General features: G+C 31.5%; 1 protein-coding gene across 1 annotated transcript; it reads right to left on the bottom strand.

The window, feature by feature from the left end:
• Window positions 1-3290: 3290 nt before the first annotated feature.
• On the bottom strand, window positions 3291-25912 carry LOC134725176 (probable ATP-dependent RNA helicase DDX47). Its single transcript, XM_063588789.1, has 13 exons — window positions 25779-25912; window positions 18023-18116; window positions 17397-17585; window positions 16805-16876; window positions 15901-15971; window positions 15338-15385; window positions 11001-11072; window positions 10030-10146; window positions 8549-8695; window positions 7447-7523; window positions 6752-6883; window positions 5852-5981; window positions 3291-3460 (listed from the first exon to the last, which is right to left on the bottom strand). Exons 1-13 carry the CDS (start codon window positions 25857-25859, stop codon window positions 3344-3346), a joined length of 1347 nt encoding a protein of 448 aa, XP_063444859.1. The 5' UTR covers window positions 25860-25912; the 3' UTR covers window positions 3291-3343.
• Window positions 25913-26054: the final 142 nt, after the last annotated feature.

Genomic DNA, 26054 nt, shown 5'->3' with positions numbered 1-26054 from the left:
TATATTAGAACACCAAGAATTCATTTTTTTATGAAATCAAACAAAAGTTTAATTTTGGACCAACTTGAAAACTGGGCCCATTATCAAAAATCTTAAGTACATGTTTAGATTCAGCATATCAAAGAAACCCCAAGAATTCAATTTTTGTTGATATCAAACTAAGTTTAATATTGGACCCTTTTGACCTTAATGTAGACCAATTTAAACGGGACCAAAATTTAGAATCTACATACACAATTAGATTCAGCATATCTAAGAACTCCTATTATCCAATTTTTGATGAAATCAAACAAAGTTGGACCCTTTGGGGCCTAATTCCTAAACTGTTGGGACCAAACCAGTTAACCTCCAAAAATCAATCCCAACCTTCCTTTTATGGTCATATGCCATGTGTTTAAATTTCATAGATTTCTATTTACTTTCACTAAAGTTATAGTGACCCAGAAAAATGCTTATTTGGGCCCCTTTTTGGCCCCTAATTCCTAAATTGTTTGGACCAAAACTCCCAAAAATCAATCCCAACCTTCCTTTAGTGTTCATAAACCTTGTGTTTAAATTTCATAGATTTCTATTTACTTATACTAAATTTATTGTGTGAAAACCAAGAAAAATGCTTATTTGGGCCATTTTTTTTTGCCCCCTAATTCCTAAACTGTTAGGACCAAAACTCCCGAAAAATGAATCCCAACCTTCCTTTTGTGGTCATAAACCTTGTGTTTTTATATTTCATAGATTTCTATTTACTTAAACTAAAGTTATAGTGCGAAAACCAATGTGTCTTCAGACGACGCCAACATCATACCAATATTATGGTCGTATAAAAAATGTTTACCCTTATATCCTCTATTGATATACTTTCTCGAAACATGTCTTTTTCACCCAAACAATGTTGGTTTATAAAATAAAGTGGTTTTCCTAGTCTCTCGGCCTTGTTTAAACAATAGTAAACCACTGTCATATTTCCTTGAAATTAGGCAACAAACATAATTACAAAACGAAGAAAATAACAAGGATGAAAGCTTAGAGAGGTGAAAGATACGGTACCAAAGGGTCAATCAAACTCGTGAAAATAAACTGACAATGCCATTGCTAAAAAAAAAAAAAGAAGACAAACAGCAGTTCTTAAAACACAACATAGAAAACTAGACTTTGCAACAGGAATGCCACCAAAATCTTGGGGTAATCGTGTGTGCTCCGGAAGGGTAAGTATAACCTCTTCCACATGTAGCACCATTCATGTTATTTATGTGTAAGTACAAACCCAGAGATGAGTCTTAATTCACAAATTTTCATTTGGGATGAAGAGGGCAGGACTATAGTTACAACATTTGAAACATGTCAGCATCTGTAAAACCATGATATTTCATATCAGGCAACCAAATTGTGATGGTGTCTGTACAATACAAAAGGAGGACTTCAACTTCACAACTTGAACTCTTGGTTTAATGGTGTCCTTGTGCAATTAGTCCTCTATTAGGGAAACTGTGATAGGAAATACAAGTCCTGAGTTTTATTTCAACTTGGAGATATATATTCCTAATGTAGGTTCTGCTTAAATGCTGCTACATAGAAATGAAAAATTTACAACTAGGCATCTTAGATAGTCTCTTATATATTAAGAAGTTATGTTTTCAACCCTCATTGTCAAGATATAAGGCAGACTTAACTGTATCCTATGTATCCTTCATCTCAAGTGTGATGTGATGTACAACATAGTCAACAAATTTTGAATTACTTATTGAGAGACCATCATCTGAAAAGCAGAAAGTAAAGTGAACAGAAAATGCCAGCTTCTATCTTTTCTTCTTAAGAAGTAACAGTTGCTTAACATCCAGTGACAGTGGCAAAAAAAAATTTTTTTTATTGAGGAATTTCTATATGAAATCAGCCTCTTATGAATAAAAGAACAATAAGTCCTTATGTTAAACTTAAATTTATGCCGTGTTCCAGAGAAGGACATAAAAAGCTTCCCTTTTAGTGAATAAATTTTTGCTACTGCTTTAAAAATAATTTCATTCACCAAAAACTACATACTTATTTAAGTTTTACGTGAAAAAGTTTTTTATTTTAGCAAGATGCAAGAGAAAAGGCTCCCAGAAACACAAAGTATGACTTGCTGTGTCTAATAAGATTCATTAACAAGTGTCAAATTCAAGGGAATATTTTTTACAACCTTTTTAGCTCACCTGGCCCAGAGGTGTAACTTTACAAACATGTCCTCTGTAATAACGAGGCCAAATTTAAACAAATTTGGCCACAATCATCATTGGGTAATCTAGTTTAAAAGATGTGTCTGATGACCCAGCCAACCAACAAAGATCTACAAATAAGGCATCATGACTCAATGGTCAATTGACCCCATCAGGAGTTTTTGCCTTTTAAGGGGTAGCTCGTGGGTACAAAAATTTCAACAAAAAATCAAACCTTTATCTTTTCATTACAAATTTTATTTATTACACTATTAGTTATTACTTTATGATATGGTACAAAAATCAACCCCAAAAAACGATTCGGTTTGGCCCCAGATGACTTTTAAAATGTTTATATCATTGAAAAAGCTCCAAATTATCTCCCTTTGGTGAAAAAATGCCATTTTTTGTCATTTAATTCCAAATATCTTTTTTAACTCATCGGTGACCTATATTTTTTTATTATTGTTTTCAAATAAGCTGTGCATAAACTAAATAATTGTAAAATTTAAGCGATTTCTGTAATTAGGTTATTTTTTATTTTGCTATTAGCTCGAATGAAAAAAGGACATTAACAAAAATGTGTGCTCCTTCCAGAGGCAGATTGTGAGTTAACTGAACGGTGACCCCATTTTTTTATTTCATTTTCTTTTAAGTATATAATAAAGTTCATTTATAAAAAAAATATAGCGAAATCCTATATTAGAAAAAAATGATTTATACCCAGGAGCCCCCTTAAAGTTTTTTTTTTTTTTTTTTTTTTTCATAAATTTTCTTTTAATTTATTTTACAAAAGTCTTCTCTGAAACAACTGAGACAAATTCTACCAAACTTGGCCACACTCATCATTTGGGTATATAGTTTTAAATGTTTGTCCCATGACCCTGCCTGCCAACCAATAAGGTTGCATTATTTCATGCATCTTTTCTAAATATAAATACCAGGTGAGCGATACAGGCTCCTTAGAGCCTCTAGTTATGTATGCAATCGGATGTGAAGCACTCTGATTTGGTCGTACAATGTATTACGCACTTATCAAATTTCTGTAAAATTGTACTTCTGCACCTTCTCCACATTAATGAAAAGTAGAATTTTTTCAATAGTTTATTAATGATATCACAATTGTCATTTTCAACATTAATCTGATTTTCAAGTCAATATTTCTTCTTTTTTCTAAATTTTTTCTGAACTCCCAATGATTCTTCTGTGTCATCAGCTTCATCTCCCTTCTTCTGTCTTTTCTTTCCTCTGCCCATTGTCTCATTCATTTCCTGTGCAAATATAAAGTGTATCTCAAATTATGATAGATCATGGATTGTTTTATTTTTATACGACCGCAAAATTTGAAAAAAATTTCGTCGTATATTGCTATCGCGTTGGCGTCGTCGTCGTCCAATACTTTTAGTTTTCGCTCTATAACTTTAGTAAAAGTGAATAGAAATATATGAAATTTTAATACAAGGTTTATGACCACAAAAGGAAGGTTGGGATTGATTTTGGGAGTTTTGGTCCCAATATTTTAGGAATTAGGGGCCAAAAGGGCCCAATTAAGCATTTTCTTGGTTTTCGCACTATAACTTTAGTTTAAGTTAATAGAAATCTATGAAATTTTGACATATGGTTAATGAGCACAAAAGAAAGGTTGGGATTGATTTTAGGAGTTTTGGTTCCAACAATTTAGGAACTAGGGGCCAAAAAAGGGCCCAAATAAGCATTATTTTCGGTTTTCGCACCACAACTTTAGTTTAAGTAAATAGAAATCAATGAAATTTAAACACAAGGTTTATGACCACAAAAGGAAGGTTAGTATTGATTTTGGGAGTTTAATTCCCAACAGTTTAGGAATTAGGGGCCAAAAAGGGACCCAAATAAGCATTTTTCTTGGTTTTCTTACCACAACTTTAGTATAAGTAAATAGAAATCTATGAAATTTAAACACAAGGTTTATGACCATAAAAGGAAGGTTGGTATTGATTTTGGGAGTTTTGGTCCCAACAGTTTAGGAATAAGGGGCCCAAAGGGTCCAAAATTAAACTTTGTTTGATTTCATCAAGAATTGAATAATTGGGGTTCTTTAATATGCTGAATCTAACTGTGTATGTAGATTCTTAATTTTTGGTCCCATTCTCCAATTGGTCTACATAAAGGTCCAAAGGGTCCAAAATTAAACTTAGTTTGATTTTGACAAAAATTGAATCCTTGGGGTTCTTTGATATACTGAATCTAAAAATGTAATAAGATTTTTTTATAATTGGCCCAGTTTTCAAGTTGGTCCAAATCAGGGTCCAAAATCAAACTTTGTTTGATTTCATCAAAAATTGAATAAATGGGGTTCTTTGATATGCCAAATCTAACTGTGTATGTAGATTCTTAATTTTTGGTCCTGTTTTCAAATTGGTCTACATTAAAGTCCAAAGGGTCCAAAATTACACTTAGTTTGATTTTAACAAAAATTGAATTCTCGCAATTCTTTGATATAGTGAATCCAAACATGTACTTAGATTTTTGATTATGGGCCCAGTTTTCAAATTGGTCCAAATCAGGATCCAAAATTATTATATTAAGTATTGTGCAATAGCAAGAAATTTTCCATTGCACAGTATTGAGCAATAGCAAAAAATCTTCAATTGCACAGTATTGTGCAATAGCAAGTCTTTTCAATTGCACAATATTGCGCAATAGCAAGAAATATCTAATTGCACAAAAGAGTTATCTTTCTTTGTCCAGAATAGTAAGCAAGAAATATCTAATTGCACATTATTGTGAAATAGCAAGAATTTTTTTAATAAGAGTTCTATCTTTGTCCAGAAACAACTTAAATCTTTTTTATATACAATATACAATTTATATTCACTTTTTACTACCAACTTATAAATTAAAACAATCTTTACCATTCAGTGATAACAAGCAGTTTTTTACATCTTAATATTTTATGATGTATTTAAATGAGTGGTTATTGTTGCAACCTCCATTAGAAATTTTAATTGAGATCAGTTTTGGAATAAGGAAAAGTTGGATGTGAAAAAAAAAATTGGGTGGGGTGGATCAATTTTTCTCATTTGAAATTTCAAAAAAAAAAAGAAAATTTCTTCAAACATTTTTTTGAGAGGTTTAATATTCAACAGCATAGTGAATTGCTCTAAGAGAAAACAAAAATTTTAAGTTCATTAGAACACATTCATTCTGTGTCAGAAACCTATGCTGTGTCAACTATTTAATCACAATCCAAATTTATAGCTGGATTCAGCTTGAATGTTGTGTCCATACTTGCCCCAAACGTTTCAGGGTTCAACCTCTGCGGTCGTATAAAGCTGTGCCCTGCGGAGCATCTGGTTTAGTTATCAATCAGTGTTATGCATGTCTTGTCAATTTTTTATATTTACCCATCCCCCCTCTAAAAAAAAATAATGGGGTGGGGTAATGATTTAATTTAACTATCAGGAGATAAAACTCACATTTTTTCAGATCCCTAACATTTTCAGATAAATTTGGCAAACTATATGACATCATCTACATTAACTTTTTACACAACTATTCATTTGGATGATAAGCAAATTAACAGCAGTCCATATAATGAATCAATTTATGAAGGATATGTACTACACTTAGTGAAATGTACTGCCCAGCAGGATGTATTTAATATAAAATGTTTATATATTTACCAGTTTAGCAAATCTTTGTGCTTCTGTGACCCTTTCCATCAACAACATGACTTCTTGTTCTTCTGTTTTATATAATGGTAATTTTTTTCCTATTAGATGTTCAATTCTCTGATACAGTTCAACATCATACCTAAAAAAAATATAAAAACAATGAAATGAAGCAAAACTTCAATCACCTGTGATTTTTGAAAATATAATTACCTGATAACTGAAAAAAATGTTTATTCAAATCCAAAATACAATGCTTGAATCTTTGCCCATTAGGAATACAAAGTTTTAGTAACATTTGTCTTCACATGAGCAAATATTTGTCAAAGATCAAACTTGTTTTCTTTAATTTGTTATATGCTTTACAGAAGATTGTTTGAATTCATTTTCTGTATACATTTTGCAGACAGACTGTCATAACTGATCTAATAAGATGGTCTTAGAGAAAAGTATAGGGTGGTTGAAAATCCTTGTTTTATACACTGAAGCAGGAAATGCTGACAATCCTCCTTTTGCAATGTTGGAATGTGGTCTTTTAAAATGTTCTAGATTGACATTGTATGTTTGATGCTGGACTTTTTTTAGATCTATATCTACTAAAACTTAAATCCTGCAAGTCTTAACCACTGTTCCTGGAAATGATAAATCTTATATTTGCAAGAGCTACTTCATTACAGTAAAAAGTGTTTACTGTGGCCAAATATAAGAAATCACAATGTCAAGTCACCTTAAGCAATCTGGTTCACATATGCAGCATATATATTTTTGGGCAAATAACGGTTTTAAAAAACTCCGCTGTAAGTTATATTTATTGAACTGACTGTGGCCAGTTTATAGAAAGGAAGATAACATCTGTATGAATGAAGATGTACAAGTATCATGTAAAAGTTCCGCCACTAGAGGCATACTTACTGTGAAACAAATGTAACAGCTTTCCCTGACCGTCCTGCCCTGGCTGTTCTTCCTACTCTGTGTATATAATCTTTAGAATGTGTAGGAATATCTAAGTTTATCACAACATCTACATGTGGTATGTCCAGACCTCTGAAAAATAGTAATACAAACTTTCAGCTCTGAGATACAAATATTGAGATCTCCCTTTTTTCAATTTCAGTCAAAATTGTCAGAAAACTTCTAAAAGGAGTTTTTAAAGTTATAAGACAAGTTTAAACAATTTTTTTCACCTATTATCTAGCAAACTATACTAATGTGGATTCATAAACTTTTCTAGATACTAGTTTTTGGGAATGGGGGAAAAATGAAAATGTGTACTTCCTTGACAAATAAGTAAAATTTTGCCAAATTTGTTAGTTAACTTTTTATAGGAGTAAATGCCTTACAAAACAATTATTTTTACCCTTTTTCAATTTTTGGCAAAAACTTATTAAGATTGATAGAAACTGTAAACTGAAAAGTTTATCAGCTATATTTAAGATCAACAAAAAAAACATAATCTTGTAGTTAATTTTATTTCAGTCTTTAGTTGAAGATACATGTAGACCTAGGGAGGAACACAGTTCTTTACAACCTCACCATCTTTGAATTTCTATTCTGATTATAAGGGGAAGAAATATGCCTCATCAATTTTTGATTCTCATTCTACAAACCTGCTTGCAACATCAGTTGCTATCAAGATTGATCTGTCTTTACTTTTAAATTTGTTTAATGCTCCAAGTCTTTTTGCCTGAAAAAAAATTCTGTTACTGTTACAAATATTTTATACATAAAATATACAAGTGGATATAGTTTCATATAGTACATGAATCTTCATTGTAATAATAAAAAAAAAGGCTTAAATTAGGAATTTTATTATTTTACTCAATATACTTTTCAATTTGTATTGTTAACAATAAACCATAACCAAATGGGTTAATCTGATAACCTGTATTAGGCATTAAATAAAAAAAAAAACATAGCAGTACTCTTCCATTTCAAAATCTGACTTAAGTTACATATTAAAATCAATTGAAAAAGATTTTAGGAAATAACTGTACAAATGCATATATTAATAAAAATAGTCCTTTGTGTAGATATTTTTAAACATTGTTTATGAATCCAAAAAGTGTAATGAAAAAATGAAGCAAGTCTCCTAGCAAATTCCTAATGCAGTTAAAAAAAATCAAAGGTACTGAATAGACAACATAATGATCATATGAAACAATCAAACATTCTTTTAAATCATTCTTTTATAGCTGATGAGTACTATATATTTTTTTCTTCAGATTTTGTCATGTGATCTGATTCTTCTATCATGTGACATCATCTTTAATAAAACTAGCAACAATAGGACATTGAACTTCCTATTTGGGAAAAGTTATATTCCAGAAAATATATAGACTCTCCTTTACTGTAAATATTAAGAATTTCGAGATATTTAAAATTCATTTATTGCCATATAATTTGTATGAGAATTAGTCAAAAAGGCTCGTAGGGCTGTTCCAGAAAATACTATGTCCCCCCCAGGGGCGGCACTTTTTTTTAACCCCCACCACCCACAGAAATAAAATTTAATTAGAACAGCACTCCCTTTGCATTTTGGTATTTCAAATACAACCATCCACATATTTAAAAAAATTGCCTTCCCTGGGGGGGACATAGTATTTTCTGGAACAGCCCTTAGAACTACATATCTATGGATTTTTATACATAATAGATTATCTGATTGCATAATAAAAGATACTCTATGATAAAGTTTACAAGATCTCTTACCTGACTTAGTTGTCCATGTAATGGTATTGCAGTCATTCCTAGATTTCTCAACATCAAAGCCACTCTCTGTGTATTGGCACATGTACTACAGAATACCATGAACGAGTTTCCTGCTAATTCATTTAATATATACACTAAAAATACATCCTGTAAAATAAATTACTCAACATGTTAAAAGTTTTACAACAACCTTCTCCTGACAATTCAAAAATATAAAAATTCTATATATTAAAATTCCAACTTCAATAAACTAAACAATATGCAGGACTCTCCAGCAACTATTTCATGTAGCTTGAAGTCCTGATTCCCACTTTCTTTAATACCCCTTTATGAACTGGTAGAGAAAGAAAATGTTAATAAATTTGTGACATAAACTTTCTAAACCCACATGACAAAACAGATATTCTAACATGACGTCCTTCAAACGCTTTGAGTACATACCCGTGGTAAAATATGAATATATTGCATGGGCTGTCCCCATTGTTCCACCACGTCATATGTTTTTTTTATGAATGAGGAACCCGACGTCATAAAACGATGACGTAAGAATATAAGCATTTTCAGTACGGGAAAATACACGCTTGTGAAACCGAAAATCATCACAACAAGGAAACGTAAACAAACTATGCTAAAATGTGGTGTAAGCCATTTTTTTAATACATGTTAGACATATAAGTAAATTATCATTTAAATTCATCTAAAACTATCTAAATACGTTATTTTAAATAGTTAAAACATGTCACTGAAGTAATTCAGTTTGCTCCGTTCTTTTACGTCAATTTAATAGTGCGTTTATTTATGAGAACGGCAAATATTTGCCTCCACGGTGACCACCTAGAGCATATGTAGAGCGCTTTGATCCAAAAGAGTTGCCGTATTTGTCCTATTAGAATCGAAATAATTCATGTGGGCTTGAATATATCTAGATTTTACCAATGGTTGTCCCTTAATGCCGATATTTTACCCCTCGCTAACACTCAGGATAAAATATTTGTCATAAAGGGCCAACCCGTGGTAAATTCACGATATATTCAAGCCCCCATGAATTATTTCTTAAACGAAGATAAAACACTTTAAATGATGTTCATCTCAGTTTGGCAAATTATAAAATATTCATAGTCTCACTGGCACAGTAGTAATAAATAAATCTATTTAAATTTTAATTATAGCCAGAATTGTGGTTAATGTAAATAAGGGACATCAAACTAGAAGACATTTTACCAGAAACACTTGACATAAAACTTTAAAATGACTAGTATAACTCTGTTTAAAACTAATTCCTTGTCTCTATTTGGTTATATTTTATGAATTTTTTTTTAGGTTTGTTCAGCTCAATTTTTTTTTTCTCAAAAATTTCGGCCTCCATCATCATTGATAGACAATAATTGTCGCAAAACCACATCTGGAGCAGTGAAATTGGTACCGTTAATCTCATTAACTTCTACTGATCATTTCTACATCATTCCTGGTAGCCTACTTACTTTATGTTTTAATGGTATAAACAGATAAGACTGTTGAAGTTTGTCTACTGTCTGATATTTGGATGAAACTTCCACTTTGACAGGGTCTCGAAGTGATGCCCTCTGTAATTTGGCAACCTACAAATAATAAGTGTGTACTCATTTACCAGGATTGTAAGAATATGAATTGAAGAAAATGTTGGTAAACATCTGACACCCATCAACATCAGTTAAAATATCTAGTGCGGGTAAAAGAATGCATAATTTTTTAAATACCATACAATATTCATGGTAAAAAATCCAACAAAAAAAGAATGTGCTGTTTAAACTTCATCTCACAAGACCATTTTTGAGTTTGTCCATCACCGGAAAATACTCATCAATTATGTGTGCCTTTATGATGGCATTTACCAGACAGAGGGGATCGCCTGTATCACTGCATTTTAATGTCAATCAAGCTTTTAAGTGATCGTCATTGTCCGGGATATACTAGAAATAATATTTGTTCCGTAGGTACCTAATCACAATTCCTTTATGATAGCAGTGCTGAAAATCAGTTATAAGAATCTAATTTGCCGAATTATTCATGCAATATAGCAGTATAAATTTTTCCACCAATTGCTCAACAAAGGAACAGACGTGATGATGCCCCTAAACGCACAAATTATGTTCACTAAAACCAAAGTTTTGGACAAATTTCCAACAAACACGAAAGTTGTCTATTGAACGGTTGTTTATTTTTTATATCAAGGTCTTTTATAGCAGAGCTTACAGTATTGCTTTATTTTCATGGTTGAAGGCCTTATGCTTGCCTATAATTGCTTACATCCAGTTTATTTGAACTTTGGTGGATATCTGTCTCATTGGTAATCATACCACATCTCTTTTTTATTTAAACAGTGATGATAATTATATAATCAGATTAACTATTGGATGGATAGACAAAAAGTCAAAACCATAATTAAGTCTGCAATTTCTTTTGTTATTCTTACCTTCTTGGTCATTGTTGCTGAGTATAAGTATGTGTTTCTTTCTCTTGGTATAACTTTTAGAATTTTATCTACCTACAATTAAAAAATAAATATTTAGTTAATACATAAATTGATAAGTTTTGGATGTAAAGACACATATCATGGTATATAACAAGCTTAAGGAGGCTTGCAGGTACAAAAAATTCAGCAAAATATTAAACATTTGTTTTTTTTCATAGCAAATTTTCTTTATTACACTATTAGTTATTACTTTATGATATGATACAAAAATTAACCCAAAAAAATTGATTCTGTTTGGCCCCAGATGACTTTTAAAATGTTTATATCATTGAAAAAGCTTGAAATTATCGCCCTTTGGTGCAAAAATGCTATTTTCTGGCATTAAAATTGGAATATCTTTTTTTACTCATTGATGACCTATTTTTTTATTATTGTTTTCAAAAAAGCTATACATCAACTAAATAATTGTAAAATTTAAGTGATTTCTTTTTTTTCTCCTATTTTAAATTCAACAGAAAATCAAAGTGATGGATATCACTCATGGAAAGATTAGAACAGTAGTTTGAATTATTTCATATTAAGGTATGGTGGGAGAAAATGAACATTTATAGAGCACTGTTGCTGAAAATTACATTTACAGCAGGTCTTTAGAAGGAAATTTGCTTTTCCAGTATGAGGATAAAATGAGCTCAAATTAAATAATATGAGTCTCTAAATTTGCACAATTTTATTTAAACTGCAGTTAATATATATCTAATCGAAATTATGTTGCCAGTTCAGAACATGTTTTAAAAAAACAAAAAAATGCAAAAATTCTTCTAGTAATTGTTATCAACTATCCTTGTAAGCCATACAGCTAAAAGCTTTAAAGTGCCAACAAATATATTCTAAAAATGTTGTTTTGGGGCATTTTGTAAGTTGAAACAGAGGTTATATGGCATTGAAAATTAAAAGTTTTAGAGTGCCTTTTGATCAAATTTTTAAGTATTTTTCAACACAGGGCATTTTCAATTTTATTTTTCAACAAAAACCAATTAAAAAACTTATATTATTGAAATGTGGATTCTTTCTTGATTGCAAAAATATATATTTACTTCTAATAAAAATTCAAATGACTAAAATAGACATAATGATTGATGGGAAATAAACTAATAAACAATGGTTTGTAATAATTATTATAAGTTTTAAAACTGTTTCAAGCCAATTCCTGATAAAAAAAGTGAACTAATCTAAATTGTTGATTAATTACAGATGATTATTGGAAAATTATCAAGTAAGTTATAGGCCATACTTGAATACCTTTTATATATTCATATTTATATTCATATTTCATTTTTTTAAGATCTTGTTAATCCATTAGTCATTTATCTTTCAGATATAATTTACAGAATAACTTTATGTAATGTAGATCAAAAGTAATTGGCAATAAATAAATCTATCATCCTTATCAATATCAAACATCTTATATACACATTTGTGTATTATATTATGAGGTCAAATGCTTGTGTATTAAGAATTAGATGTGTGTTGAATGGTCTGTATAATTATGTAAGACTGAGGTTGATAGGTAATGTGGTCAATTTGATTGGCAGTTAAGGAGGTGGGGCATTCTAATTAAAGGTCCACCTTGTCTCTGATTGTTTAGTGATAATGACAGTTGTCAATCATACTAGTGGAATCAATACCCAGTTACCTCAATCAAAATGTTTATAAAAAAGCCTGCACATCAACACACCTTAATAACATGCATTCTTGAATGAACTGCTCCAATAATATACCCAGTTTTTTTCAGTTTATTTGTGTATTATGTGCACATTCATGAGAACCATAGGGAACTATATTTTAGTGTGAATACATTTAGTAACAGTAGCTAACCTGTCCTGCTGTTAGGGAGGGTGGTGCCTAAGTAAAGATTTAGAACAAGTTCTAATCTTTCCAAAAAGTACCTTTACAAAAATGTATGCTTCTTTCGAAGGCAGATTGTGAGCCTAAATGATCAGTGACCCCTCTTTTTTTATTTTATTTTTCTATTAGGTATAAGATAAAGTTCATTTATAGAAAAAATTAGCTAAATCTTATATTAGATAAACTAGAGGCTCCAAAGAGCCTGTGTCGCTCACCTTGGTCTATGTGAATATCAAACAAAGGAAGCAGATGGATTCATGACAAAATTGTGTTTTGGTGATGGTGATGTGTTTGTAAATCTTACTTTACTAAACAGTCTTGCTGCTTACATTTATCTCTATCTATAATGAACTTGGCCCAGTAGTTTCAGTGGAAAATGTTAATAAAAATTTACAAATTTTATGAAAATTGTTAAAAATTGACTATAAAGGACAATAACTCCTTAGGGGGTCAATTGACCATTTCGGTCATGTTGACTTATTTGTAAATCTTACTTTGCTGAACATAATTGCTGTTTACAGTTTATCTGTATCTATAATAATATTCAAGATAATAACCAAAAACAGCAAAATTTCCCTAAAATTACCAATTCAGGGGCAGCAACCCAACAATGGGTTGTCAGATTCATCTGAAAATTAAAGGGCAGATAGATCTTGATCTGATAAACAGTTTTACCACCTGTCAGATTTGCTCTAAATGCTTTGGTTTTTGAGGTATAAGCCAAAAACTGCCTTTTACCCCTATGTTCTATTTTAGCTGTGGCGGCCATCTTGATTTGTTGGTCGGGTCACCGGACACATTTTTAAAACAAGATACCCCAAAGATGATTGTTGTCAAGTTTGGATTAATTTGGCCTAGCAGTTTCAGAGGAGAAGATTTTTGTAAAAGATTACTTTAATTTACGAAAAATGGTTAAAAATTGACTATAAAGGGCAATAACTCCTAAAGGGATCAACTGACCATTTCGGTCAGGTTGACTTATTTGTAAATCCTACTTTGCTTAACATTATTGCTGTTTACAGTTTATCTCTATCTATAATAATATTCAAGATAATAACCAAAAACAGCAAAATTTCCACAAAATTATCAACTCAGGGGCAGCAACCCAACAACGGGTTGATTGATTCATCTGAAAATTTCAGGGCAGATAGATCTTGACCTGATAAACATTTTTACCCCTTGTCAGATTTCCTCTAAATGCTTTGGTTTTTGAGTTATAAGCCAAAAACTGCATTTTACCCCTATGTTCTATTTTTAGCCGTGGCGGCCATCTTGGTTGGTTGACCGGGTCACGCCACACATTTTTTAAACTAGATACCCCAAAGATGATTGTGGCCAAGTTTGGTTCAATTTGGCCCAGTAGTTTCAGAGGAGAAGATTTTTGTAAAAGATAACTAAGATTTACGAAAAATGGTTAAAAATTGACTATAAAGGGCAATAACTCCTAAAGGGGTCAACTGACCATTTCGGTCATGTTGACTTATTTGTAAATCCTACTTTGCTAAACATTATTGCTGTTTACAGTTTATCTCTATCTATAATAATATTCAAGATAATAACCAAAAACAGCAAAATTTCCACAAAATTACCAATTCAGGGGCAGTAACCCAACAACGGGTTGACTGATTTATCTGAAAATTTCAGGACAGATAGATCTTGACCTGATCAACAATTTTACCCCTGTCAGATTTCCTCTTTATGCTTTGGTTTTTGAGTTATAAGCCAAAAACTGCATTTTACCCCTATGTTCTATTTTTAGCCGTGGCGGCCATCTTGGTTGGTTGACCGGGTCACGCCACACATTTTTTAAACTAGATACCCCAATGATGATTGTGGCCAAGTTTGGTTCAATTTGGCCCAGTAGTTTCAGAGGAGAAGATTTTTGTAAAAGTTAACAACGACGACGGACGACAAACGACGGACGACAGACGACGGACGACGCCGGACGCCGGACGCAAAGTGATGGGAAAAGCTCACTTGGCCCTTCGGGCCAGGTGAGCCAAAAAATGATTTAGACCTGCGAGCCAGCTCTCTTAAGTGAAAGTTGATCCTAACTTTTGGAGAGACTTAATTTGTAGTTCCTGAGAAAATCTGACTATGAATTGGCACTAATTGAAAGAATACAGACTTATTTGGTAAATTGTACTCAAAGGAAGCTTGATACCAAATTTCATGAAAAAAGGAAAGAAAATGGTAAAACTGGCACCCACTTTTGGAGGAGGGGTAAACAAATATAAATGTATCACACTTGTCACTTAACCAGTTATATGAACTTTGATACTTTTCAAATTTTAGCAGGACAGACCCATCTGGTAGCATTAAACAAAATACCATAAGAAATATATGACCTTAATAATACTGATTATTCAGACTCGGTGAAGTTCTTTTGATGTCAAACAGATGTGTTTATCATATAATATCCAAGTATTTACCTCCTCCTCAAAATCCATGTTCAGTATTCTGTCAGCTTCATCCATAACCTAAAGATTGAACTTTGACAATTAAAATCACAGATAATATGAACAAGCATTTGAATACATGTCTATGTCAACAAATGATTTTAACAGTCTATCTAATAAGTACCCTTAAACTGGATCTGTTACCACTCCTGGAATACATGTTTTTATCCCTGTATATGTTGTTTAATTTTTAATTTTCTGTGTGTTCATAGTTTTGTCAAATACCATCCAAAATGTTTTATAACAGTAGACATTAATGATGTAGTGCTGCACAACATACTACAATTTGTAAACTACTAATTATAGCCTCTCTGATATATTTTTTTTTTGTTAAAAATGAAATTAAATAAAAATTGTCAATTTTAAATGAGAATACAATGTATCTTAATTTCCCAATTAATCTTACTAGGTTTGTTTTTAATAGACTTGTCATATATGATCAAATAAAATCAATCCAATTTTATTTTTTTTATGACCTTAAAATCAAATAACATATGTAAACACTAAAGTTATTCATTAAGTACAAATGTACAAACCAAATATTTCAATGATCTTAGACTGAATCCTTTGGTATTTTCCAGGTGATCAACAAGTCTTCCAGGAGTTGCTACAAAAAAGTAATCTCAGATTAAATGTCAATATATCATTATCATCATCATGTATGGTCAACTATGAAATTTATTGATATCATATTTATTTCTTCTAATTGGGTTCATGGTCATGATGGTCAACAATATGTTAGAAAATATAATTTCAGATAAAGAAAACAAATCTGCCACAAAGCAAATTAAATGAAAAATTAATAACATATAGAAGGTAAACTGTAGGACTTTTTTTAATATCAAATCTATATATACAATATAATACATGTAGTTAACAAATTATATTATCTACTTACTCTAAGCCTTATGAACATTTTTGCACATGCAATAAAATTCTATGACCTTTAAATCCTTTTTCGAAAATATTTGAACAGTATATAACAACTAGCATGACTAGCATGTGTAATGTTGGAATGTGAAAATAACAATTTATGTATATCATTGTATGTGCCAAAGTCTAAAAATGTGATAATTTATCTACTCTTGATTCATTTATTCTCGTCGTACAAAATTTAAGAGGATTAGAGGATCAAGGAAAACCAGTATTTTCTTAGATGTTTGATTTTGTGAGTTTGTCTGAGTCTGTATAGAAGCCTTTAGAATAGATATGTTGAATACTTTTAAATTCTTGCACAACAGTTGTCATCACAGAAATAACAATTAATCCACAGATTCTGATATTAGAAGTCAAACAACAATTTAATTTGTGTAAGGTGTATTTTTTTCAAGGCAAATGTGATAAAATATATAATTTAAAATTTTTTTTTTTACTTTTTTTATATACCAATGAATATATAAAGTAGCAAGAACCTGACTGAACATGTAGTGTACTGTTTACCTATTATTATGTGTGGTTTCTTTGCTAACATCAATGACTGGGTCATCATATCTATGCCACCAACTATCACAGCTTAAACAAAAAGATCAAGTCAAGATGAATATATGTTATATCAATTTTTAATATGAATAATAAATTGGTTAATGTCGGTTCCATATTGATTCAGTGGCAAATGTTTATTAAGCATGTTCATGACAATAGTATGTAAATGTATGCAGTCTTCAAGATAAGCTGTTAATTCTATTGACCCAGAGCTTAATTTCTGGAACATATTTGATTCTGTTGGCCTGCAGGGATAATTTTTACAAGCCCACAAGAAATTTCGTTGGACTCACAAACTCGACTTAAGCAGTCACAATTTGAACAGAATATTGACTTTAACAGTGCTTATTTGTTTTCAAGGGGGGGGTTCGTCCGAACCCCTAACCCCCTGGCTACGGATATGGATGTCTTGTTTGCTGATCATGATTGAATTTTTAATCCTTTTGCTAGTGTGAATTCTATTCTTGTGATTAACATCATCAAATAATTCTATTTTATTTTTAACAAATTCACTTTTTATGAAAGAAAGCTAATATTGAGTGAATCTTACCACACTTGATTCCTATAGACGACCCTAATGCTTCAAACTGTTCTGATATCTGGAAGGCTAGCTCTCTTGTAGGTGTCATTATTAACGCATATAATCCCTGTGGGTTGTCTAACAATGTCTGTAATATGGGCAAGGCAAAAGCTCCTGTTTTGCCTGAACCAGTTTCTGCAAGTCCAATAACATCTTTGCCTGAAATGATAATTACCACATGTATAGAGGATTTTGTGTGCAGCCCATCCTACCGCCCCCAAAAAAATGTTACATGAAGAAAACATATATGAATATATAAATCTCAAAAGGCTGCAGAAACCAAATATATTGAATATTTTGATTTAAAAAAATGCCAAAGTGGATTTTTATATATTTTGACCACTTTTCTTCTTTCCTATTAAAAGCGCAACACACTACATCAACTTCAGATGCTCAACTCATTTGAAAAAAACAAATGTGAAACAAATTTAATTATTAACTAGTATGATATGTGATACCTTGAAGTGCTATTGTTAATTATTAACTTTTAAGGGATAATACCTTCAAGTGCTTATTTTAAACTGTGATATAGTTAATTATAAACTGTTATGGGATAATACCTTCAAGTGCTATAATTGTTGTGTGATGTCACATACCTTGAAGTGCTATAGGTATAGATTCTCTTTGTATCTTTGATGGGATTTTCCATTTCAACTGTTCACAAGCTTCACAAAGAACATCAACAAGGCCCTGAAATAAATATACAAATATATTCAGTGGTTGTCGTTTGTTAATGTGTTATATATTTGTTTTTTGTAATTTTTTTACATAAATAAGGCCGTTAGTTTTCTCGTTTGAATTGTTTTACTGTACATTGTCTTATCATGCTTATCAGGGCCTTTTATAGCTGACTATGCGGTATGGGCTTTGCTCATTGTTGAAGGCTGTACAGTGACCTATAGTTGTTAATGTTTGTGTCATTTTGGTCTTCTGTGGATATTTGTCTCCTTGGCAATCATACCACATCTTCTTTTTAATATAAAGGTTAACAGAATACACTACACAATATCATTTCATATAAAAATACAATCCCAAAAAAATTGTCATTCTCTGTTTTTTTTATTATCCTTGTCAGATCGATGCATATGGACCATAATTTGGTATTCGGCCTTTGGTTTCTTTTTGTATCCTTTTTTATAAGTTCTAAAATTTTAACTTTTATTTTGTGGGTTGTGTCGGTGTTAGAATAGTATGAATGGAACAATTGAGTTTTTCGAGAAAAAATTAATACATTTTGATTCACTGTTTACGTGACAGGAAACCAAACAGGAAACCAATCTTTATTTTCTTTATTTTGCACAATATAATTCAAAAGGCATAAAGAAACACCATTTCTAGTGTTACTTGCTTCATGTTAATATTTAAAATCTATTTTCAATGTTATATTAAAGTTTTTTTTAAACGTGACAGGAAACCATAAGAAACCGAAAGCATTTTTTTAGTTTTATTTTATTGCAAAATCTGCTTAAAATAATCTGAACAGTATACTTTTTCTTAAAATCCATCTTAAATGTAACAGTATTATAAAACTCCTTAATATGTGCTTGTTTTGAAAACAATTAGTACAATTTATTCAGAATTTTCCATATTTTCTTCATTGATACAGGATACCATAATCATTGTATCTTGATGTTTTAGCCAAAAAAATATATTTGTTGGTTTTGAAATTCCAGTTATATAAAATTTATTCCAAATCATTGGCAATGTAAAATTCTTTAAATCCAGTAAAGAAAAAAACTTTTAACTTGGAATTAAAATCTTTAAAATAGGCACCATGTGATATTTGTGACCTGTACACCATCTACATGGTTACCACATTTTAACCTACTTTAGTGGGCTAAAATCAATAAAGTACTTCCTTTCAAGTCATGCCTGGTAAAAGTTTACTTTTCCTTTGACAAGTTTATTGCGTTTCTTAAAAGTGTTTGCAGAACATGAATAAAAAAAATTAATTAAAAATTGTGACAAAGTTACCAACTTTGTACATTCCAAGTGTAACGGTATATTAACATGCATTTTTCATTTAATTATCTTTATTCACCTAAAATATCCAGTAATATTTACTGCTGAAGCAAAATCAATCCAACGAACATCGGCACCATGATAAGAGACGTAATTTCGATTGAATTTTCCAAGGACCCTTTACATCGTTATTGGGAAACGTAGTGTGTTTAAACATTGGTCAAATCTGAAATCGATTTTGTCAAGTCATTGGGCATTTATTTTCATACAAGATCGTATGTAACATTATGCACATACGAAAAATAATAGACCCCCGGCGCAATCTCTTTGAAAATTGTATTTTCCTTTTTTAAACAATTCGAAACAAGTCTACTGATTATTTTTGCTAACGTCCGGTTGGAAGCAAAAACAATGTTTAGAACTAGTATATCGTATGTCCGGCTGTAAGGGCGTGATCACATGTTAGTCACATGTTTCACGTATGACCGTAAATGATTAGAACTTTAGGACAAAAACAATTTTAATAAATATCTGGACTTCTGTTTCGTGTGAAATGTAACGCATAACGATAACGTCATTTTCTTACTTAATTATTACAAAGATCAAAACAAGAATGTAAATCATCTCTGATTTACCTGTTTGAACATCTCACGAGAGTTCATATTTGCATATTGTTTTTAAGAATTCTATTACAACAAAGCAGATTACATCATCTAAAATTTGCGTTACGAAATCGGACACAAAAGTCACGCCATCTGCTACATAAATACTTATAGTTCTCGGCATTTTCTTCTGACTATTCTTATTGGTCGATGTTCTTTGATATTTGAAAGCAAAAGTTACGAATTTGCCGGTGACGATTATCTATAAATCAGTCAGCGTTATGCTCTTCGGAAGCAAAAAGTAACGCGAGAAACGACACAAAAATACGGTTGTAGAATCTTTGAAATTTGTATATTTCATTTTTTTTTCTAGGGAAGAGTAGCATACACTTGTATGTTGATAAAAATAATGGCATCTTTAGATGTAGTTACAACTTTTCTTACAGTAATTCACAATTTTATCACTTTTCTATAGTTATAGGAAACGAGCCCAATAGCAAATTATGGTCCATATGTCAATCTCTAATATAGATTTTGTAGCACCGATGAGGGTAATTTATACCATTATTTTAAAGGGCATTGCACATTGCCCTTTTTTACCTGTAATACAAAATGACATTTGCACTCCAAAAACTATGAACATATGCTGTTGGTGTGAGCATAGACTCCGTGTTGAAGACCTTACCTTGACCTTTAAAGGTTTACTTTATAAATTGAGACTTGGATGGAGAGGTGTCTCATTGACACTCATACCACATCTTCCTATATCAGTATATAAATGGGCTTTGAAGTACTGTTTGATACACCTGAACTAAATTGGTTGGACATTGACGCTTTTTACCTATGATACTCTAACTGTAATCTTCATCAAATTAAACAAAGTCATGGAAAGATGATCACATATTCTTTGATAGTTCTTCTGAACAAACAGAAGTTAGAAAAGAATTATTCATAAGTTGTTATGGATTTTTTTTCAATTTTGCCATAAATAATGCAAGCGGCTTAAATACATATAAATCTGTTGATTTGAAATTGACAACTATAAGCTAATGTGTGGATACATGTATTTTATGGAAGTGTGCATGTAAAAATGTACCATCATGGCTTATCAATAGACCACTTTCGAGTTCATCCGTCACCGGAAAAAACTCGTCAATTATACGCGCCTTTATCATCGTCATTTGTGCGTTTAGGGGCGTCGTCACTTCCCTTCCAATGTTGAGCGAGTGGTTGGAAAACTATAATTCTATATTGTACGAATTATTCGGCAAATTGAATTCTCAAAATTGACAATCAACACTGCTGTCATTAGAGAATTGTCAGTAAGTACCTACAGAGCAACCATTATTTCTAGTTTATCCTGCACAAAGACGATCACTAAGACGCTTGATGAACGTAAATAGTGCAGGGATACAGGCGTGCCCCTCTATCTGGTAAATGACGTCATAAAGGCGTGCATAATTGACGAGTTTTTGCCGGTGACGGATGAACTCGAAAGTGGTCTATTGAGAATGTGTCAATATTTGAAGACCAAAATTAGACTTTCTAAACCACATGCATGCTATTCAGGTTGTCTTTCACAAAGAGTCATGGTTGTTAAAGGATAATTGTTGTGTTGATAAAGTATGGAAAACTAGTAATAATGACATTATTCATATATCTATCAACACTAATTGCTTTTTTAAGAACAAGCGAAAGATGAAATCAATGTATTTCTTCCATTGTGACTTGGAGATCAAAAATAAAATGCCGACACATTCATCGTATTTATGACAAAAAGGTACATTGTCTTAATTAAATTACCTAGTAATTAACACCTTTGAAGTCTTATCCACAATAATTGATTGTAATGACATGATTTACCTCGTTACCTTGGGGCAATCACCAGGTGTCATATATGTAATTGAACTTCTGATAAGGAATAGATGAAACAAAAGGCAATTTTACCAAAACGGCACAAGGGATTTTCGGAAAACGTCGTCAGGGCAGAAGGGCGCGACTGAGGGCACACAGGGCGCGGCTAAGGGCACCCAGGGCGCAGCGCCCTTCCATTTTGGGCTAACGAGACCACTGACTCTATATAAAGCAATACGATGTATATGTGATAATGTCTCTTATCCTCAGGGCAAACACCCCTCAGATATGAGAAGCATACATTTGTACATTTGATACGTGTGGCATTTCACGTTCGACCACAGACCATGTTTCATGCATGGAACGATAACTCCAATTATAAATATAACTTGATTGATATTTTTAGAAAAAAAATAATTTTTTAAGCAATTTTTCTCAGGCGTTTACCATAAATGTTATGATTTTCGGAAATCTAGGGTATTTTTTATTTCAATAATGTAAAAATCAGCAGGAATTATTAGGAACATACTCATGTCTTTCTTCCTCATATTTCGGTAAACTCCTGAGAGAGCCGAAAATATATTTTCCAGTAGGTGTCGCTTTAGTACTTTCATTTTCAAATGTAGGGCCTCGATTCGTTCTATTTCAGAAATGTCGAGTTTGTTTTAAGGATTACAATAGTTATAGAGGTTACTTAAGGTAACAAATATATGTCATACAGTACAGGTAGGGACTTATTTTTATGGAAACCTTAATCCGTCTAGATGTCCCAGAGTAATAAACACCTGCTGTGCAATATCCAAGTGGAAGGTCGTAAATCAATCTGTACCAGCTTGATTAGAATTAAATGTTACCTGTACAGATTATTTGTATTTATGGAGAATAGATAAATGTAAAATATTGTTTTGTATTTAAAGAGAAAGAATTGAAATTAAAATCAAATATAAGAATTAAAATTATAAATTAAATATTTAGAATTAAAATTAAATATCATGAATGTGGATTCTTTTTTTTTTATTTGAAAATGAAATAAAGACGATTTTTAACAATATATTGTGTTGCCAATTATTATAATAGTTTTGTGCCAATAAACTTTTTTATATTTGCATTTGTATTTGTAAACCGTAAATATTTCATCTTATTCAAAACCATAAGCCTAATAACAACCAAGACTGTTTTCAATCGAGCCTCTACATCAAATCACACCTGTCAATCATTTCTCGCAAGTAAAACATTTTGGTCAGACAGATCACTCGTGCTTTCTATTTTGACATATTTCCTGTTAATCTCTTTGAAAGTCAAACAATTGGTTTCTTTGAATACAATATTTATAACGCCGTGATCATATTTCGATTCCTTTTTTTTATTTAACAAAAAATTGTTGACATTCGAGATATTGCCTTTCTATTTTCATGTTTCAGTCGACTCTTTTATGAAAATCGCCGGTGTTTTTATCATAAATATATTTTACGAATCGATACACGAAAATCAAAATTTAACCTTATATAGTTTATTGAATAAATGCACATTTATACCCCAATGGGGTTGAAGGCTAATCGTACTATTCATGATCAGCTGTCTTTACTTTTTCGTCGTATTTCTAGTCATTCTATAGCTCGCGCAGTCCGTAAGAATTTTTAAATCGATGTTATATTATTTCCGAAGTTTAAAGGAGTTCTCCAAAGTAGAATATTTAAATGGGAATCCGGGAAATGACTGATAAAAATAAAACAAAAAATAGTTAAAGAAGTCTAAATCTTGTTTTGATTTTACATGTATGTAAATCGATTAAATTTCTATTCTGGTCAATCGATCAAGAGCCTCAAAACTAACGCACAATACTGTCAATCATTCCACATCAAATTTAATCATGAATGGATTTTCCCACGGTCGTTCAGTAAGGTCACCTGAGTTTACTGTTACAACATTTCCCGCCATATAAAAATCTCGTGCAGTGGACAAAATCGATCTTTAACATCTTTTATTAGCATTCAATAATATTGTGAGTGGAGTCAAGTTAAAGTTCAACCACGTGCACACGCTGTTGATCACTAATATGTGTATCATGGAATTATCTTTTCACAGCAAATTTTTCTTAACAAATTGCTGTTAAAAATATATAACATACAAGTTTCCTTTTTTACATGGATTGTGCGTAAATTAATATTACGCAATTAATTTAAGTTCGGGATTTCGGGATTAACACTTTCGGAATTCTTTTTTTCGCGATGTCGGGATTTTGATTTATTTAAATTTGGGACCTTGGGACTTCTTGTTTTTAAGCCCGGGATTTCGAGATCCGGACCCTATTTACCCCTTACCCCCAAATGCAGATCAATTATATAAATTTAGCATAATGAACAAACACGGAAATCTTAAAATAAACTTATGTCCGGGAAGAATCAATATCTTCTTCTAGTGTTATTATTTGCGTTCTATTTTATTGATACATCTCCAACTTTGAAGTTTCGGACAATAAATTGTTTACAGTAAAAAGTAAAAACTACAAAGAATCATCAAACTACTAAATAATATACAAGTATTGCTCACTGTAATTTTATTTTTTTTTATCTCGGAACTGACCCAACACAGACTGAATATTAAATACATATTATAGAAATATTTTGCATGTGGCCGCGTCAAACTAACCCTGGAGACCGCATTCTGCTAATGGATTTACGAGTAAAACAAAAACAACCGTAAGCTTCCAGAAATAGAATACATGTAAAAATATTTATGTTTGAAATTTTATGCAAACAAATAAGAAACAGATACACACAAAAAACAACAAATAAACAACAAAGAACATAGAACAAAAATAATTTTGAGGAACAAATTAGAAAATAAATAGCATTTGAAATATAAAAACCATAATTAAAAAAATAGGCTATTTTTATTAAAACAAAGTTTTCTCCAGTACTTCACCTGTAAATATATTTTATGTCAAAAACGATGTAATCAATAAAGTGACTGAGAGGTTAAAATTACAGGTAACCTGATTCTGAAATCAGTGAACCGTAATTCTAGCAGCACGGATTAAGATGAAAGGACAAATATATTGCCAATCACACCTGGATTTGTTGATTAATGACCATACTACCTACCATAAAAATAACGGATTATTCATATCCGACTAGACGGATTAAGACATCCATAAAAATAAGTCCCTACCCGTACTGTAGGAGAGATAATTCAAGTGGGAACATATTTGTAGGACTCAAATCTATGTCGGGTTCCAAATCTATGGCAGATTCCTAATCTATGGCAAATGTGACATAACAAACGTCAAACAATTCAAATCTATGGCAGGTTTTTGTTTTCTCCAAAACAATGGCAGATCTCAATTCATGTGTCTCACAATTAAATAACGCCATATTCGGTCGTCGGTTGCCATCATGATTTGGTTCATAGACTTACTTCCGTTGTTTAGCATTTCCACTTGTTTAAGAAAAGTCATTGATTGTGTATGTACTGCCTTGCTCTCCATTTCCACCAAAATCTGCCATAGATTTGGAAACAATAAAAATCCGCCATAGATTTGGAAATAATAAAACTCGCCATAGATTAAGACTTTAAAAATCAACCATAGATTTGGGATGGCATGAGGTCATATTTACCATAGATTAGGAATCTGCCATAGATTTGGAACCCACCATAGATTTGAGTGCTACATATTTATTCAGATCACAAATTAAGTGGAAGTCGTAGCAAGAATTTACAACAATAATTTGAAGCATTGTCGCAAATTAGCTTCCTCCCTTGTGTTTTTTAGGGGTTCGTATGGATAGTAAACCCGGCAATTGTAACAAACCCCTGTTGTTGACACTCACTTAGACTAAAGAACAAATGCAGCAAGGATGAAGGAGAAGAGGAGAACAAGGAACTTTTTAACCTGATATGTGTATAATGATTTCGATATTTTTCGGCCAATTACCAGTGATTTAAATGTTATTTCTTCTTCTTCTGCATCATTTTCTGGAACCACGTTGTTTTCACAAATTGCTTCGGATGCCATTTTCAATGTAATTATAGAGCTGTTATCTAAATGTTTGATTTTCGGTCTTATAAACGTTTCAAACACCTAGAAGAATTTCATATTTAAAAATTTTTCTTCAAAACGAATTTATATCATTTACATTTCTTTTCTCATTTAAAATAATATAATAATCAAAATTTGTAACATACATCAGAAAAAATATAAAAACAGAGA

This window comes from Mytilus trossulus, chromosome 7 (assembly GCF_036588685.1).
Source record: "Mytilus trossulus isolate FHL-02 chromosome 7, PNRI_Mtr1.1.1.hap1, whole genome shotgun sequence".
NCBI lineage: Eukaryota > Metazoa > Mollusca > Bivalvia > Mytilida > Mytilidae > Mytilus > Mytilus trossulus.
This window is presented reverse-complemented; position numbering and strand designations above follow the sequence as displayed.

What these genes read in the sequence shown, in the direction of transcription:
- LOC134725176 (XM_063588789.1), bottom strand. Translation starts at nt 25,859, where the DNA reads ATGGCATCCGAAGCAATTTGTGAAAACAACGTGGTTCCAGAAAATGAT. An exon ending in CAGCAACAATGACCAAGAAG is followed by an intron (nt 10,147 to 11,000) that starts GTAAGAATAACA and finishes TATTATTTGTAG; the next exon opens with GTTGCCAAATTACAGAGGGC. An exon ending in CACAAAGATTTGCTAAACTG is followed by an intron (nt 3,461 to 5,851) that starts GTAAATATATAA and finishes ATATTTGCACAG; the next exon opens with GAAATGAATGAGACAATGGG.